This window comes from Perca fluviatilis, chromosome 12, assembly GCF_010015445.1.
Source record: "Perca fluviatilis chromosome 12, GENO_Pfluv_1.0, whole genome shotgun sequence".
In the NCBI taxonomy this organism is placed as follows: Eukaryota; Metazoa; Chordata; class Actinopteri; order Perciformes; family Percidae; genus Perca; species Perca fluviatilis.
The window spans coordinates 2,418,794-2,438,521 of NC_053123.1; the positions used below are offsets into that span (position 1 = coordinate 2,418,794).

The window sequence follows — 19,728 nt, forward strand, 5'->3', positions numbered from 1 at the left end:
CTAGAGACGCATTCGATTAGCATGAAAACAGATCCCAGAGAACATTCGACTCAGTACACATATGTTATTAACCCCTAGGTTCATTTTGCACCGGAATTGTCCTTTAAGGCTTCAGAGATCTTTGATTAGCGGGGACAGTGTCGACGTTGGGGCTAAAGTTGCAGGTTTAAGCAAGGTGTGATGGAGGTAGATGAAATGCCAGCAGCAGAGGAAGAATCAGCTCCTATCCGACTGCACTTTCACTAGGCTCCGTATGTGCTAGGCTGATGCTAATCTGCTGTGGTGAAACTACAACGTTCCCAAGGTGGACTACAAAAAGTGCATCTCAGATAATTCGCCCTGTGCGTTCTCACCGTGTTGTTTCAAGCACTCAGTGCATGCTATTTCCCTAAATGCAAAGGACTGAGTTGTATTTTTTTAATGAAATGTGTTATACAAATACATTGTATTAAAATTAGGGCGCAGATCTGCCTCCTAGCAAATCTGCCTTCCAATGTGAGAAAAGTCATTACACTTTGTACATAGATCCAGTCCTATGCTAAACTTCTCCAACTGGATTTGTGGGCTAATAGTGCTGACGGTGGAGCTACAGCAACAGGGTAAAGTTTAAAACGTTCACAAATTCATAACAAATCAGTTGTATGTGTTAGCACTTTGCAACTTTCAACAAAATGTAGGATCATTTATCTATCCATCCATCACCATCCACTTATCCGGGGTCGAGTCACGGGGGCACCAGCTCCGGCAGGGGACCCCAAACTTTCCTTTCCTGACCCACATTAACCAGCTCTGACTGGACGATCCCGAGGCTTTCCCAGGCCAGGATGGACCAATCAAGCAGAAACGTTCATATATATCAAACTGGCAGGACTTTTAAAGTCTATCACTCGATCCAATATCTCCCCACGGTTCGTTAGCTGTCCGTTCTTTGTGTGCTAAAAGAAAATCAGTTGTGTTCATACCCTGCCTCTTTCTATGGGAAACAAACAAAATGGCTCTGACCGAAACAGACAAAACACTACTTCTGGCGGCCATGGATGTTTAAAGAGAAAGGCAGTGGCAGCGAGAGGGACTTAAAGTGCCCATATTATGCTTTTTGGCGTTTTCTCTTTCCTTTATTGTGTTATATATCTTTTCTGTGCACGTTATAGGTTTATAAAGTGAAAAAGCCCAAAGTCCACCCCAAAGGGACCTACCATCTCCAACAGAAAGCACTGTTCACAAACTGCTCCAAACAGCTCTATTGTAGTCCAGCCTTTACTTCAGAGACAAACGTGGTCACTTTGGAACACACGTTATAATGCTCACCTAGCTGCTAGCGTGGCACACCCTCATACTCTGCTTCTGACTGGCTAGTAGTCCTTACCTAGGACCTGTCAGGGCACGCCCTCATACTCTGCTTCTGACTGGCTAGTAGTCCTTACCTAGTTAGTGTCAGGGCACGCCATCATACTCTGCTTCTGACTGGCTAGTAGTCCTTACCTAGTTACTGTCAGGGCACGCCCTCATACTCTGCTTCTGACTGGCTAGTAGTCCTTACCTAGGTACTGTCAGGGCACGCCCTCATACTCTGCTTCTGACTAGCTAGTAGTCCTTACCTAGGTACTGTCCGGGCACGCCCTCATACTCTGCTTCTGACTGGCTAGTAGTCCTTACCTAGCTACTGCACATGTGTGACTCCCAACAAAGATGGAACAGAAGTGAGATGTCTCACTCTGTAGCTAAAACAGAGAGCTCAACACACAGGGTGAAAAGAGGAGCTGCTGAAATGTAAAGTATGATAAACATATGGTGTTTTTTTGCAAAAATGAAACCATGTAAACCTATTCTGATTAAACCTCTAAATACAATTATGAACATGAAAATGAGCATAATATGAGCATTTTAATAAAAGGACCACTGAGAGGGAAATCGCAGTATTTGCCTTTAAACTCACCTGTTATAAAGACTTTTGCAATAAAGGTAATGAGCTCTCAATTTGCTGGCATGAAAGGAGGAAATGTCACGGACAAATGTGTGTGGGGAGGTGCTAAGTAGGCTTCAACAGTCCAAGGCGGGTTACCCCCTGGTTCAGTGTGTAACGTGCACACAATCATTTTACTGGTGACTTATCAGTCCATGACTATTATTGAATACTTTTTAATTTTTTTTATTTATGATATGTAATTGTTTGCCAAAAGAAGTTTTGGTATGAGTAACATAGATGTGAAAGAATTTGTATCAATCCATTTTTATTACTAGTACGGTGCCCATTGAAAATGTGCCTGTTTGGAACGGGCTGATTGCTTGGCCTGTGGTATTGCTGCTTGTAGAACTGTGTTGTGTAGAATTATCCAGAACCAAATTGTACCCTAAAATTACTTACAGAAGGACCCCAAACCACTTAATATGCAACTCCACTGTATAGCCTACTACTGACTTACAGTGTAGGCTACTTCTACATCAGAGGAAGACATGGTAGGCCTACTACTACATTTACCTGAAAGAAAACGTGGCAGATTAAGAATGTAATCACAAAATATCACAATGACAATGTGGAGTCATCAGACATTAGCGTCATGGACTCATGGCAGTGCGCTACCCATCCGGCCCGTTATGAGAGCTAATATATATAGAGCACATAGCTGTGTTCATCAGAACCAGAACCAGAACCGGACCGAGTAGTGTATGTGTGTTTGTGTGCGCGGGAGAGAGAGAGAGAGAGAGAGAGAGAGAGAGAGAGACATTCACTACGTTTACAAGCAGCCAATAACCCGTTCAAAACCGGAATATTAGCAATAACCCGGTCGCGCACAACCATGTAAACACCGGCAAAAACACGAATATGCTCATATTCCTGTTTTTAAAAACCCGAAAATGATTCCTGGGTTACCCTTTTTCTTTTTTTTTGTGATCAATTATTTATTTATTTTCTTACAATCATTCATACATTGGAGAGGAAGCATCTTCACACAAAAAACAAGAAACCTTAAGCTGATTACATCATCATTGAAAATACAACAAAAGCACAATAAAGTGTTGCTTAATTCTGATGCTTGTTGAGAGGTAGTGTGTGTGTGTTTTTTTTTTTTTTTTTTTTTTTAACTGTTCAATACCTTGAGCGAATCTTGTTGGGGGTGGGGTGGGGTTTGGAGGGGGATAAGGGGAGAAGAAAAACAAGCATCAGGGTTACCCCTTTTCTAACCCGAAATTTTGATCATGTAAACGCGTATCGGCATATCCCCATCAAAAGGAACATTGATTTGTGTTCTGCGCATGTTCTATTCGCAAGGAATCTTGGTCTTTTGAGCAGAGGAACTTCTTGTATGCGCCAGAAAACATAGTTATAATAATAATTATATACTATAATAATATAGTTATATATATATATATATATATTATATATATGTCAATGCAGAAAACCTGCGCGCAGTATACCGGAAGTAAACAAGAAGTAGAGGTAAACATGGCGAGACGCAGCACAGCACCACACTTTTGGAGCGAGGAGGAAACCAATTTCTTTATTAGTGTGGTGAAAACCATGAATATAATGTCTTTTGTTGATGGTAGAAAGTACCGAGATAGTGAGATTTATAAGAAGGTGACCGAAAAGTTACACCGTTTACATCGGGATATCGCCAATTGATTACAAATTCCACGTATACAGGAGTAACTCTCTCTGCTCACGCATGTAAACGGGTTATTCCGAATGTTTCAGAAACCCGAATAGTGACCTTAACCCGACCATAACCCGAAAATTGACAGCTTGTAAACGTAGTCTGTGTTATCTCGTGTGGTATGATCGTTAACTAATTTAACCCTTCACCAGAGGTGATCGTTTCCATACAGGCTTATAGTGGCTGGACGGTTTACGTTGTATGGATTTGATTCGCGGGGGTATTTGCCGACGGTAATGTTATTAGTAATATAAGTTAGCAGTAGACTTAATTAACCCGACCCAGGGTGAGTCTGATGAAAATTGCTGTTTTTGCCCGGTTCAGCTCTGAGATTGTCTCGCATTGCACAGCGCTGTGAAGGAAGCTTGGAGATTACGTTATGTTCTGCCTCTGTTTAGAAGTGGTGAATGTACAGCTCACAGCAACTTAATAGGATATAGTGTCTGGCTTTTGTTTGATATTTAGTGTTGGCAAATAGATTTTTATTGAGTTTCCTCTTAGCGAAATAATAGACACAGAAAAGCCAGCGTTACGTAGCGCCTTTTTTCCCCCAGCCTTATTCAACACAACAGTTGTGATGTTCCTGTCAGCTATCCGCTCGTGCTCCAGAAACGTGAAGACAAGTTGGCTTGTTATATCCAGCAATCATGTTACGTTAGAAGCAGCAAAAAGTGAACCGCAGTCCAAGCCGGTAAACCTCCCCCACCCCTGCGTGGGACTAATAAAGGATTATCTTATCTTAATGATGGATTGTTAAAAAATATGACGATTAGCATCTCTAAAGCTCACCAGGCAACACATATCTTATTTGTTTAATCTATTTGTTTAACTCATAGACAAAAATAAATTAATTAATTCCCACAGCCCAATGTGACATCTTTAGATGTCGTGTTTTGTGCAACTAACAGTCTAAAGATATTCAATTTATTATCATATATGACAAAGAACATCAAATCCCCTCATTTTGTATAGCACCTTTAACAACAAATGTTTTAAAGGGCTATGACAGGAGAAACAAAATCACATAATCAATACACATACTGTATATACACACATCGTTGTAACAGTGAAACCTTTTCAAAATCAGGCTGAGACAATACGTTTTTGATTTTGGAAATGGTTTTGATATGGAGAAAACATTAATGAACAATTTTATTGATACATGGGACGAATGTGAAGTACAAAATGACAGCTAAGTTTCAGGCGGTGGGCTCAACTTTAACAGATAGTGATGGTGTTGGGTGGATTGAACTTATTTCGGATTTGGAGTTGTTTAGTTGGGAGAAAGTTTTTGGCCATCCAGCAGTTTACATCTTCGAGGCAGTCTGAGACAGCAGCCAGGCTTCTCCTGTCGTTGGCTCTCAGTGGGAGGTATATCTGTGTGTCGTCAGCATAGCAATGAAAAAAAAACATTCAGCTGCTTGGAAGAATATGAATAGAAGAAAAAATGTGGATCTAAAATAGAACCCTGCGGAAGTAGGTAAAGTTGTGCTAGAAACCCCTACTCAGAAGCTGGAACCAGCAAATTCTGATTGCAGTTCTGACTCATATTACTGACTCTTATTTGTCTTTGTCACATTGTGAGGAGTTTTATCTGCTTTTTCATCTCTTTCACCTAACAGTTTGGTTTCCTGTTCTGCATCATCAACATCCTCATCATCAGCAGCAGCAACATTCTCATCAGCATCCTCATCCTCATCAGCAGCAGCAGCAACATCCTCATCATCAGCATCAGCAGCAGCAACATCCTCATCCTCATCATCAGCATCAGCATCAGCATCAGCAGCAACAGCAGCAGCAACATCCTCATCAGCAACATCCTCATCATCAGCATCAGCAGCAGCAACATCCTCATCCTCATCATCAGCATCAGCAGCAGCAACATCCTCATCAGCAACATCCTCATCAGCAACATCCTCATCATCAGCAGCAGCAACATCCTCATCAGCAACATCCTCATCATCAGCATCTGCAGCAGCAACATCCTCATCCTCATCATCAGCATCAGCAGCAGCAACATCCTCATCATCAGCATCAGCAGCAGCAACATCCTCATCATCAGCATCATCAGCATCAGCAGCCTGCTGTCGATTCTGGTTAGAATTTTGATCTGGAATTAAAGGGAAATTTTTCAGTCATGATGATACAAAAAACAACACGGCAGTGTCTGGTGACATAGTTGCTAGCACTTCTGCCTCACAGCAAGTTTTCCTCCCACCATGAGGACATGCATGCTAGCTACCTCGGACTACAGTTGAAAATTAAAACACACACACACACAGTGTTTTAATTTAATATTTTCCAATTGATGATATATTTACAAAACAATTATAGCAATAAATCACTCACATTTTGTGGACCGCCACCACAGGGCAACGAGTGCAACGAGTGCAGCTACAACTGTTGCAATAACACAAAGATGTTGCCTCTGCTGGGGGTCACCTGTGAATTAGGAGATATAACAGAGTAACACATTATTTTACATGCTGCACGAACATTAATTATGCATTTAAACATTAATGTACCACTTGCTTTTTGCATAGAGCTGCCACTCGGGAGCACTTTAGGACCAACAAAAATCAATTTGCCGCAGGGTTGTGCGGTTGTGTCACTTAAATTGCCCATCCTGTTGGCTTCTTTTTTTTCACCTTTATTTTTACAGGCAAGTCAATAAGAACAGGTTCTTACTAGTGTTAATTTCGTCAGACGAGACGAGACTAAATATGTTCGTCAACGACTTTTTTTTCCATGACTAAGACGAGACGATGACGAGACTGCGCCAATGTCCAAAAACGCTGACTAAGACTAAATTAACATGCATTATTGTTGACGAAAAAAGACAAGACTAAAATTTTTGGGATAAAATAAAAACTAAGATAAAATCTCTCTTCATTTTCGTCTACAATCGTCTCTACTTTTTCATCATGAGATAGAATATTCAGCTGTTACTGAGACCCGGTGCTACGGCACCGACAGGTGCCCTAACCGAATAGCCTGCGCTTCTCTCTGATGCTCCTAAACGGACGTTAGAGTCAAACGAAACTATCGCTGCCGCGGGGCTAGTTAACACTACACTTGGCAGCAGGTAACGTTAGCCTACCGTAATTAAACTACACTTGGCAGCAGGTAAAGTTAGCGTACCGTTAGCTAGCAGTTGGATTTAACACAGTTAAAATGCTGACAGCTAAACGCGTGTAAAGGTTTGTCTCTATTTCCAACACAAGACGTACGACAGTCTGCAGCTGCCGTTGTCTGAAAAACAACACATGTTGCGTTCACTTGAAATACGCCTCGCCAGTTTCGTGCTGCATTTATTTTATTGTAAAATATCCTTTCCCCATGCAGTGGTTGTTTTTGTCGTTTACTAGTGAAATAAGGAAGAGGCTCAATATTTATATTACTTTATAGCATTTATTTATTTTTATAACTATTTGACTGAAATGGTTATCAGAAATAATTTATAAAAAAAAAGACTAAAATGTTTTGACTAAAACTTGACTAAAATGACAAGACTTTTAGTCGACTAAAACTTGACTAACAAAAATGTTTGGCACAAGACTAAGACTAAGACTAAATTAAAAATAGGTGACAAAATTAACACTAGTTCTTAGGCAAGGCAAGGCAGCTTTATTTGTATAGCACATTTCAGCAACAGGGCAATTCAAAGTGCTTTACATAAAACATTAAAGAGCAGTTAGAAAACAATTAAAAACAATTTAAAAACATTAATAAACAAATTAAAAACATTAAAAGACAAGAATAAAATTGATAGTGGAGTATAAGAATAAAAGTTACAGTGCAGTATAAGAAATTAAAGTTAATAAAATAGGTTATTTAAAGAAAAACATCAAAAAATAGGTCTTTATCTTAGATTTAAAAGAACTGAGAGTTGCAGCGGACCTGCAGGTTTCTGGGAGTTTGTTCCAGATATGTGGAGCATAAAAACTGAACGCTGCTTCCCCCTGTTTAGTTCTGACTCTGGGGACAACAAGTAGACCTGTCCCAGACGACCTGAGAGGTCTGGGTGGGTCATAATGTAGTAGCAGATCAGAAATGTATTTTGGCCCTAAACCGTTTAGTGATTTATAAACCAGTAAAAGTATTTTGATATAAATTCTTTTAGGCACTGGAAGAGACTTCAGTACTGGAGTGATGTGATCCTCTTTCCTGGTTTTAGTGAGGACTCGGGCAGCAGCGTTCTGAATCAGCTGCAGCTGTCTGATTGACTTTTTAGGGAGACCTGTAAAGACACCGTTACAGTAGTCAAGTCTACTTTAAGTTTTTCCAAATCCTGCTGAGACATAAGTCCTTTAACCCTTGATATATTTTTAACCCTCATGCCCTCCTTAAAAAAACTTACTCTTGACACCTTCGAGGCAAAAATGTCCACGCACACAAAAACTGTTATTAAATCATCATATATCAATATTTGTTTCTGCTTTTTTTTCATAAATCACTTAAACAACTTGTAACCTAATCAAAACTACCAAACATTCAATCATTTTCAGGATTTTAACCCTTTAAATGCCAGTTTATGTATTTGAAGTATTTCATTTTTTATTACAAAAAACACAAAAAATGATTTTTTTTCCAGATAATGAATAATATCTAGATGGGGCTTTGGTGGTGATTAGAGGCTTGGATATGTCAAAGATAAGCAACAAAATTAATTTGATTGCATTAGTATTTTTTACATAGTTCCAGATACTCCCTTTGGACACCTTCGAGGCAAAAATGTACATGTCCAAAAAACTGATATTAAATCATCATATATCAATATTTTTTTCTGCTTTTTTTTCATAAATCACTTAAACAACTTGTAAATTGCTCAAAACTACCAAAAGTTTAATAATTTTCTGGATTTTAACCCTTTAAATGCCAGTTTTAAATCTTTGAAGTAACAATTATTTATGAAAAACCCAACAAAACATTAATTATTTTCCATAAAATAAATCATAGGGGAATGGGGCTTTGGTAGGGATTAGAGGCTTGGATATGTCAAAGATAAGCAACAAAACGATTTGATTGCATTAGTATTTTTATGTAATTCCAGATACTCCCTTTGGACACCTGCCGGACAAAAATGGCCCCATTGACTTCCATTATAACCACATGTTTTGATCTCTCTGCCTTTACAGTATAAAACCATGCATTCTGTAATATCAGCATTTCATTTGGAAGAAAACTAGTCATATTTGACATTTTACAGTATTTCACCAGATTCAACCATTTTGCCCTTGTAGGCCGATGCGTGAAATTATAGTTATATTATGGAGCTGTATGTGTGTGTGTGTGTGTGTGTGTGTGTGTGTGTGTGTGTGTGTGTGTGTGTGTGTGTGTGTTTGTGTGTGTGTGTGTTTGTGTGTGTGTGTGTGTGTGTGTGTGTTTGTGTTTGTGTGTGTGTGTGTGTGTGTGTGTGTGTGTGTGTGTGTGTGTGTGTGTGTGTGTGTGTGTGTGTGTGTGTGTGTGTGTGTGTGTGTGTGTGTGTGTGTGTGTGTGAGTTTGCGTGAACCTGTAAGCAAGCAATGATCATTTTAGGGCTGAAAAAAGGCATCTTTTTGAAGGATGCATTTCATGTGTCTTTGAAGACGTGCTTGAATAAAAACATTGTCTCCTGCATTTGCTGTAAACTGGCGCTTATCATTTCAAATGGTTTGTGGGACATGGTGGCCCTGAAGACTGGTCTCCCACTATGGACATCCCACAGGCTCCGGTGGATTCCCCTTTGGACCGGTACACACCTGCCAAGTGTGAAGTCCCATGTATAAATTAAAATCTCTTGAGCATCCACATCACTCCATCCTGAAATTGAACACCTCCCGTGTAGTTTGTCATTTCCTGAATCAGCTGGATCAAGTCAAGAGTGAAGAAAAGGGGGGAAAGAGGATGCCACATCATGGATTCTTGATTGGCATATCTCCGTGGGCTCTGACATCATGCCCGGTCGGTGCTTGAATGTTGCGCAGCGTCTCAGTATTAGATGGAGACCAGACTTGCCAATTCTTCACTGTCCATTCAATGTTAGGATGGACAGGATCTTCAGTGTCCTCTCCACTTTCAGAGGAAGGTTAGAGGCACTCACAGAGTTGGAGGACACCAGTGACCATTTTGTCAGACTCCAGAAACTTGTGTCACCTTCAGATGAGTCCTGCAGTTGGCTGGAAGATAAAGGCTCCTTCTCTTTGCTCCAGGTCTTTCTCCTTCTCTAGAGCCAGGTGCATCAACACACTAATAGTTGTTTCTGTTTACAACAAATGCAGGAAACAATGTTTTTATTCAAGCACGTCTTCAAAGACACATGAAATGCATCCTTCAAAAGAAGCCCTTTTTTCACCCAGATTTACACAAACTCTCTCTCACACACAGACACGCATGCATGCGCACACACACACACACACACACACACACACACACACACACACACACACACGGCTCCATAATATAACTGGCAAAAGTAAGGTGCGCTTTTTTCACCACTAAAATTATCATTGTTTGTTTACAGATTTACACAAACTCTCTCTCACACACAGACATGCATACATGCATGCACGCACACACACACACACACACACACACACACACACACACACGCATACATACACGCACACACACACACACACACACACACCACCCACACACACACACCCAACCCACACACACACACACCCACCCACCCACCCACCCACAGACACACACAAATATACATATATACACACACACATACACACACACATACACACACACATACACACACACACACACACACACGCCCCGCACGCGCGCGCACACACACACACACACACACACACACACAGAGCTCCATAATATAACTATAATTTCATGCATGCGGCTACAAAGGGGCGAAAATGGTTGAATCTGGTGAAATACTGTGAAAAATGTCAAATATGACTAGTTTTCTTCCTTATGAAATGCTGACATTACAGAATGCATGGTTTTATACTGTAAAGGCAGTGAGATCAAAACATGTGGTTATAATGGAAGTCAATGGGGCCATTTTTGCCTCGAAGGTGTCCAGAGGGAGTATCTGGAACTACATAAAAAACACTAATCCAATCAAATCAGTTTTGTTGCTTATCTTTGACATATCCAAGCCTCTAATCCCCACCAAAGCCCCATCTACATATTATTCATTATATGGGAAAAAAATCATTTTTTGTGGTTTTTTTTTTAAATAATTACATACTTCAAATACATAAACTGGCATTTAAAGGGTTAAAATCCTGAAAATGATTGAATGTTTGGTGGTTTTGATTAGGTAAGAAGTTGTTTAAGTGATTCATGAAAAAAAAGCAGAAAAAAATATTGATATATGATGATTTAATAACAGTTTTTGTGTGCGTGGACATTTTTGCCTCGAAGGTGTAAAGAGGGTACAAAATGAATCATTTAAGTATAAAAGACATGTAAGAGTAAAAAACACTGGATTTAAAAAATTTGACTGAAAAGAAGGAATCCGACAAAATTTCATGCCATAAGAAGTAACACAGCAAAAATGATCACGAAATGAAAAAAAAAACTTGAGAAAAATGTACAAAAATGGCCGAAGAGGGCATGAGGGTTAAGGTGATAATAGGCTGATTTTGTAATTGTCTTGATGTGGCTTTTAAAATTCAGGTCTGAGTCCATGACTACACCAACATTTCTGGCTTTGTCTGTTGTTTTTAACATTGTTGTTTGAAGCTGAGCGCTGACCTTTAATCGTTCCTCTTTTGCTCCAAAAACAACCACCTCAGTTTTTTCTTCATTTAATTTAAGAAAGTTCTGGCACATCTAATCATTAATTTGTTCAATGCACATATTTAGTTGTTGTATTGGGCTATAGTTCCCTGGCGATAAGGTTATGTAAATTTGTGTGTCATCCGCATAACTATGGTAACTTATTTTGTTGTTTTCCATAATCTGAGCCAGTGGAAGCATGTAGATGTTAAACCGAAGAGGCCCCAGAACAGAGCCTTGGGGAACTCCGCACATCATATTTGTATGCTCAGATGTATAATTACCTATAGACACAAAGTAGTCCCTATTCTTTAAATAGGATTCAAACCACTTTAGTACTGAGCCAGAAAGACCAACCCAGTTTTCCAGTCGGTCAAGTAATATGTCATGGTCGACCGTATCAAATGCAGCACTGAGATCAAGTAATACTAAGACTGAAATTTTGCCACTATCTGTGTTTAAGTGGATGTCATTAAAGACTTTAACAAGAGCTGTCTCAGTGCTGTGGTGTGGTCGAAAACATGACTGAAGGCATCAAAACTGTTGTTTAGCGATAAGAAAAGGTTGAGTTGTTGAAAAACCACTTTTTCTATGATTTTACTTAAAAATGGAAGGTTTGATATTGGCCTATAGTTGCTCATTAGTGTTGTGTCTAGGTTGTTCTTTTTTAGGAGTGGCTTGATGACTGCAGTTTTCAGGGCCTGTGGGAAGATACCTGAGAGCAGAGATGTGTTTACAATCTGTAGAAGATCAGAAGCCAAACAATTCAAAACATTTTTGAAAACACCCGTTGGTAGAATATCAAGGCAACAGGAGGAGGTTTTCAGATGTTGTATAATGTCCTCCAGGTTTTTAAGGTTGATCGTATGAAATTGTGTCATATTGGAATTACTTACAATGACCCAATGTAGCACAAGTAGACTTTATATTTCACAGTTATTGTTTAACTATCAGATTGTTAATAGACATTTCCGTTTCCGACCGGATGCAATGAATACTACAATTCTTAGCTCTCTGAAACAACTACGACTGGCTATAATTCAGTGGAAGTAAGTGTGCTTTCACACCTAAAGTTGAGTGGACTCAGGGGTGAAGTTGCAACATTGTTGCATTTTTCATTTGGTTGGGTTTGCTTTCACACTGCACTTTGTCAAAAGTACCAAACACTGTACACACACGTCACGCGATCGAGACGGTCGCTTGTTTATGGGACAGAATATCTGAGTGAAACTCGCCAACACTTCTGGTCTCAGAAATAATGGCGCAACACCACATTCATAAGTTCTCAGGTTTTCTGGTTCTTCTTTAGCGTTTCTAATAGGCTCTTTTAGAAGAAGGCGAACAATGAGCAGCAGACAGATAGCGACTGAGGGACTGAGAGAGGGAGATGATGATGGGATGTTACACAGACGACCAGCGATTTCAGAACAGCTTATGGATCTGAAAGTTATCATCTCGTAAATCATATATAAGTCCATAAATTGTGTGCAAGGTTGAAATCACAGGCTACTAAATGCTCTGGTTTTGGTTCACTTCCTGTGAGGAATCACATCAGATCACGTTCTCACCTGAAGTGAACCAAACTCTAGTTCACTTGGATGCTACAGCTCCCTCAAAGATGTTTGGAGCTGCTGAACTCACCAGTCACACCGATCTCTTCTGTTTTCCTGATGGTCTGGTTGGAGTGAGTGTTGTAGATAAGGCAGGTCACAGACTGTAAATCCTTCACACTGACAGAGCTATTGACAGAGAAGGTTTTCTCTGTTGGATCCTGCAGCACTTCCGTCAGAGCACCCTGCAGCTGTGCAGGGCCGGATTTGTTTTGACCCGTCCATGACACTCGAGGTTCAGGGTAACCTCCACGTGCCCTGCAGGTTGCACGCTTTGCTGTCTCATCAACTGTCAGGTTTAGATCTTGGTATGGAGCTGTGAGTGTGACAGAAATCACTTTTACAGACTTTATAACACTTTCATACAATATTTTGGTTTGGAAGAAAGAAGCTACTTTACTAACCTGAAACCTGTAATGTGGATTTACAGCATGGTGCACATGGTTTGGTACCTTCAATCTGACCAACATTGGCGTAGAATGTTATCTTGTCATCTCCAACTACAACATGGTTAAGTCTAATGGAAATGTTTCCAGAACTAAACTCAGTGTTGAAGGCTTCACACCTGTCCCTGTATTTATCAGCTATTACTTGTGTTTTCCCACTAAAGTCCCAGTGGAATAAAACGTTGTGAGAATGGTCCTCCTGCCAGTAAAACCATATGAGACTCTCAGATGATTTAAGTGGTAGGGAACATGGAATCAGGACGGAGCCTCCAACAGGGGCATGCAGTGGTATCTGGCCCATGATGGGTGCTAGAAGAGAGAACATATTAGTCAGCAGAAGGAGAAATAGGTCCCAATTCTGACTCATTAAAACACTGACAATCTCACAGCAGAAAACCTGCTATAAGATACTGCGACGGCCCCCAGCTGTGTCTGTGTGTTTTCTGTTTCCAGATCTGTTATTGCTATTAGTACACAGCATTTTGCTCACAATGTACAGTCTCTTGCAGAAAAATGGATGAACTGTGTATTACCAGCAGTAACACATGGCTAATTATTATGCAATTACGTCATCAGACCTTAAGGATGATGTCTGTGTTCTTCATTCGTTCTAAACTTCATTCAGTATTTTGATGTCAGGAATGTGATTTATTTTATTGACTAGAGCTCAGGGAAATGTCTAGCCCCTGGACACTTAGTTTTTTTAAATGGATCCACCTTAGATAGATAGATGGAGATAGAGATACTTTATTTATCCCGAAGGAAATTAAGGTGTTCAATAGCTTATACACATCATACATACACATAGGCAGGGGCGGCCACTAGTTCGCCCAGTAAGAGCATTCGCTCCATGTTGGTTCGAATCCGACCTGCTGCCCTTTGCTGCGTGTCATCCCCCATTTCTCTCCCAATTTCATGTCTATCCACTGTCACTACATAATAAAGGGAAAAGCCCCAAAAAATAATCTAAAGAAAAAAATAAATACATACACATAGGCACACAGACATATGACATCCACGCACACATACATACTACAAAAATGCAGAAAGGTGCAATGGTATCATAGTGCAAGAGAGTGTCAGTGCAAGTACATTGCCAGAGCAAATTCTCTATCTATTCAAGTACAACAGGCTTAACTATATATCAAAAATAGAATTATCATTACTTAACTATACATAAACACTAGTAAAAGACTTGAAGAAAAGCTTAAGTTAAAGTTGAAAACTGTCCATACAGACAAAAAGACAGCGTGGTGTATTGGCAGCGTGGTGTATTGACAGCGTGGTGTATTGACAAAATGGGCAGATGGCTAATATAGCCAGTAAGGGAGTCCAGTCCAGGGTAGTTTATGTGTATGTATAAAGGCACCCAGAAGAAGGAATGGTACAAAGGGCAGTGTGCAAGCTTTATTTAGTCCCATTCACCTGGGATCAGCTGTAAACAGCACATTTGCATATTCAGACACATTTTTTAGATTGCAAATTAGTTGTATAAAACAAAAGGAGCAGATGAAAGTGTCGGTTACATTGCTGCGATTTTATACAATCATCTCAAGTTGCTAAAACTGTTTTTTACTATAGCTAAGGCAATGTTTTTTCACAAATTCCAGAACACTTCTAAAGCTTTTTCCAACTTGTTTGTTTAACAGTACAGGCCTACTTTGCCTGCTGTGTTAATCATCAAACCTCACCCCTATCAGCTGTCTGGGAGCAGCTGTTTACTGATAACAAGTTGGCTTGGTGTGGAAAAAAAAACATTGAACAATAAATTGACTAAAGGACCAGCTGATGACAACCAGTCCCTCCCTGCTGCTCTTTTTGTCTGCTGGAGAGAAAAAAAATCGGGACCATGTCCCAGAAATGATGAAAAAAAGACCTGACCTGAGTCACCAATCATTTCTGACACTGGTTTGTCGCTATGACTGCAACTGGGTTTAACCACTTCCCTTTATGGTGCAGACAAAGATCATGTGAATAAATGCCAAAGTAAATATCTTACCACTCAGAAGTAAAATCACAAGGCTGGTAGGAGACATGACGGTACTGTAAAACACAGATAGACGCTTTAGTGATATTTATCAAACCATGAATGGAGTCTTCTCTGGAATCATCTCTCTCCTGAGCTGGTCTCCAGCAGTTTTACTGTGTCTGATTACCAGTATAACTTCATATTTTTAAACATGTAGTATCCAAGGTTATTATAGTAAACTAACGGAAATAAGCAGTGACAATTATTTTGAAACTAAATATAAACTACAAAAAAAAAACTTCAAGAAACACTAAAACTTCACAGAAACTAAATTCTCATTCCAGGAGATAACATAAAACACAAACTAAGTGAAAATTTAAAAAAAAATTGAATAGGGTGAGTAAGTCTTAGGTGCTATTTTAAGAGCCTGGATCATATCTCAAAGCAAAGCATGACTAATTGTTTTCAGTGCTGTTACTTACTTTAATGCCAATAAATCAGCCTTGGTTACTGCAACTGTGTGTGAAAAAGATGACACTCCCCAGACCAAATCATGTCGCAACGAGCTGCACAGCCGTCATCCACTTTCTGCTGTGAACCAAAGAATGAAAACAGATACATATCTAGTGCTGGAACACAGAAAACCTTCAGAGCTGACAACTCCACCTCCTGTTGAGGGGCAGGAGGAACCCTTTAAACCCATAGGGCCCTATCTTGCACTCAGCGCAATTGCCTTTGTACACCGACGCATGTATCATTCCTATTTTGCACCCGACGCACAGCGGACTTTTCCCTCCACAGACGCACATCGGTAAATTAGGGAATGTATTTGCACTCCCGGGGGCGGTTCAGCGAAAAGAGGAGGCGTGTTCCGGCGCAAACGTTCCCTGGTGCTATTTTGCAGTTTCAGAAAACAATTCCGCCACTGACCAGGAAAAACCTGGTCTAAAGTCAGTGGCGCTAGTCTAAAGTCTGTGGCGCGTTATTCAGATGCTATTTTAGGGGCGCATGCTTGGCCATAATGTAGCGTGTGCACAACGCGCATACACTTTGCTTCTCTCATCTACACAAATGCAGTAGTTCCCATTTTTGCAAACGAAAGAAATATGAGAGGACTTATTGAGACGTGATGTTGAACTACGCCGGGATTGGACACTCCGGCGGGATCTGGTCCGGGAGTGTCAATGCGCGATGCGCTCCTGGTGGAGCGGGTGGACGGAGATGGAGTGGGGGGAGGAGGAAGGGGCACAACAGGAGCAGGTGGTGCGTTTGGAGGCCCACGCTCCATGGCTGCAGAATCCTCTCCAGACTTGAGGAGATGCGCCCGAGAGGAGCAGCAACATCACCACCCGGACAAGACGGGCATTTATTACTTTGCCGCATCCCGGACAGCTCCCGCTGGCGTGTGCCAGGAAAATCCGCCGTCATAACAGCAATCCGCCATGGAACAAGCGCCCTGCTCTTAAAGGGAATGTGAGATGACGCTCTGATTGGTTATTTTCACGTTACGCCCAAACCACACCTAGCTACTTCAGACCAACCCATTTTAGATTTGCTTCGGGCACAAGAGTCATTTATCCCGCCGGTATCATAGCAACAGCGCCCGAGATCCGCCCACAAAGCTACTTGCGTTTTGCATTTCATACTTGCGTTTCAAATCGTTAAAATAGGGCCCTTAGTCTGTTAATAAGTGTGTCGTGTGACCAACTCTGATTCTCCCCAAACAGGAACAGTTAACAGGAGGCATCGATTGTACAAAAAATATGTTTGGTTTTATTCCAAAGAAGTTTAGAAAATCCCAATTAAAATAGCAGGGGTAGATTAGTAAAATAATTCATTAGATGGCAGATACATTTGGTCTTACTCTCCTCAAAGTAGGAAGGTCGGGTCAGCGCACACACCACCCCAGGAGGAGACGGTGGGAGACAGAAGGCCCAGCACCGACAAGGACATGCACTACACACTTATTTCTACACGACTCGCTACGGCATATCATTCACGATTCACTCCAATATATCATGCAAGATTCACTGCAAAATATCATGTAAGAGTCACTACAAAATATACGTTGTCGAGGCTACATACACATCGCAACAGAGTGTCACCCGGTGCAGTCTCACCCCAAGGGGGCAGTGTGTCGACACAGACCCAGCCTTGTACAGGTTCAGGCTGTGGATATGCAGAGAGAGGAGAGCAACCTGTGTTAAAACTACCATCAACGATATCTCTCAGCAGACCACATGTAAGTGCAAGAACAGTAATGCATCGACCGAGGCAAATAAACAAAAGAAACAAACTGGTAAAATAACCGTAGAAAACCGTGACTGGACTGGTCCCCTTTGACAAAACAAACAAAACACATTAGTGGCCAGTCACAAAGTTACCGTGTCTTGCAAATAATTATTAAAACATTAATAAAAAGAGTCAAATATACTTTGCAAGAACACACAAACTCCTGTAGCACAGTTAATGCGGGAGGAGGGAGTTTCTAATGCTACAGATAAAAGAACACATTGTAAATATCAAAAAGCTCAAATTCAATAAAATACACAGTTGCATGTATATCGTTTACCAGTATTTTCTGGTGTTGCACCGAAAGCTGTGACCCATCAGAAACTGTGACCGCAGAGGGCGCTGCTGCACAGAAGAAGAGCGTCTACGCAAAAGGCGTAAACATTAAAGGTCCCATGACATGGTGCTCTTTCAATGCTTTTATATAGACCTTAGTGGTCCCCTAATACTGTATCTGAAGTCTCTTTTATATAGACCTTAGTGGTCCCCTAATACTGTATCTGAAGTCTCTTTTATATAGGCCTTAGTGGTCCCCTAATACTGTATCTGAAGTCTCTTTTATATAGACCTTAGTGGTCCCCTAATACTGTATCTGAAGTCTCTTTTATATAGACCTTAGTGGTCCCCTAATACTGTATCTGAAGTCTCTTTTATATAGGCCTTAGTGGTCCCCTAATACTGTATCTGAAGTCTCTTTTATATAGACCTTAGTGGTCCCCTAATACTGTATCTGAAGTCTCTTTTATATAGACCTTAGTGGTCCCCTAATACTGTCTCTGAAGTCTCTTTTATATAGACCTTATAGTGGTCCCCTAATACTGTCTCTGAAGTCTCTTTTATATAGAACTTAGTGGTCCCCTAATACTGTATCTGAAGTCTCTTTTATATAGGACTTAGTGGTCCCCTAATACTGTATCTGAAGTCCCTTTTTATATAGACCTTAGTGGTCCCCTAATACTGTATCTGAAGTCTCTTTTATATAGACCTTAGTGGTCCCCTAATACTGTATCTGAAGTCTCTTTTATATAGACCTTAGTGGTCCCCTAATACTGTATCTGAAGTATCTTCTATATAGGCCTTAGTTGTCTCCTGATACTGCATCTGAAGTCTCTTTTATGTAGGCCTTAGTGGTCCCCTAATACTGTATCTGAAGTCTCAGCTTTTGGTGCAGCACCTGAGCTCTACAGCCACAAGAGCTCATTGGTAGTCACGTCAGTGGTAAATGGAAACATACAAAGACACTTTACTTTAAAGAAAGTACAGGTTGAAGAACATCCTATAAAAGTAGTGCACGGAAGGATAACATTTAGCTGAAACATTAATTGCTACCACATACGGCTGGAACAGCTGATAGGCATTACTGTCAGTTTGCTCCAGTTCCCTCCGTGCATCTGGCTATCACCCTAATGGGACCAAAATCATGAAAGCTGTACTGCTCTAAGCTTCCTGATTGGCCTGGTCACATAACCATGTGATCCGACAAAGTGCACAAATCAGCTGGATTCCCACACATATATGAATGTAGAATTACTGCAAGCATGCCAGTAGCCACACCTTTACCGTCTGCAGTGGATATCCAGTCCTCACGGGTCATATTACAGGACATCAAGACTGGAACGTTTAAATTGTAAATTATCCAGATTGCGAGCATTGCTCAGAAGTTAAATTCGGACAATGCAATGTCAATTCCAAATGTAGCAACACTCACAATACAGAAGGGTACACTACATTTGAAGTACCCTTTATCAAAGTCCAAGTGTTTTTATTGTCAATAAAACAAAGTACTAAAGCAGCAAAAAGATATATTTACTATATTAGTTAAACACACAGTAAAGTGTCCATTATAAAAAAAAACATTTTAACAAGAACAGCCGGATATCCTTAATTACCAGAAAGAAGAAGAACAGAAACCTTCCCTGCTCAACATGCAGGCAGACTCCACACAAGTTAGTTCAACTTCTATATAACATTATGCAACTTACCTTATTGAGACTAGAATTTTCCCCTTAAAAAGGGCA

The 19,728-nt window shown here is 40.5% G+C and overlaps 1 protein-coding gene across 1 annotated transcript; it reads right to left on the bottom strand.

Moving 5' to 3' along the window:
• Positions 1-565: 565 nt before the first annotated feature.
• Positions 566-19,639, bottom strand: LOC120570029 (T-lymphocyte activation antigen CD80-like). The gene is made up of 7 exons (XM_039818263.1): positions 19,600-19,639; positions 15,449-15,492; positions 13,408-13,758; positions 13,035-13,319; positions 6,006-6,098; positions 5,540-5,766; positions 566-586 (listed from the first exon to the last, which is right to left on the bottom strand). The coding sequence occupies exons 1-7, from the start codon at positions 19,635-19,637 to the stop codon at positions 566-568; spliced, it is 1,059 nt and encodes a 352-aa protein (XP_039674197.1). The 5' UTR covers positions 19,638-19,639.
• Between the last annotated feature and the right edge of the window lie 89 nt (positions 19,640-19,728).

Bases quoted from the DNA above. Each gene is read 5' to 3' on its own strand.
- LOC120570029 (XM_039818263.1), bottom strand. From the start codon at position 19,637: ATGTTGAGCAGGGAAGGTTTCTGTTCTTCTTCTTTCTG. The intron at 13,320-13,407 runs GTTAGTAAAGTA...TCACACTCACAG, and splicing joins ATCCACATTACAGGTTTCAG to CTCCATACCAAGATCTAAAC. The intron at 587-5,539 runs GTTGCTGCTGCT...CTGTTGCTGTAG, and splicing joins AGGATGTTGCTGATGAGGAT to CTCCACCGTCAGCACTATTA.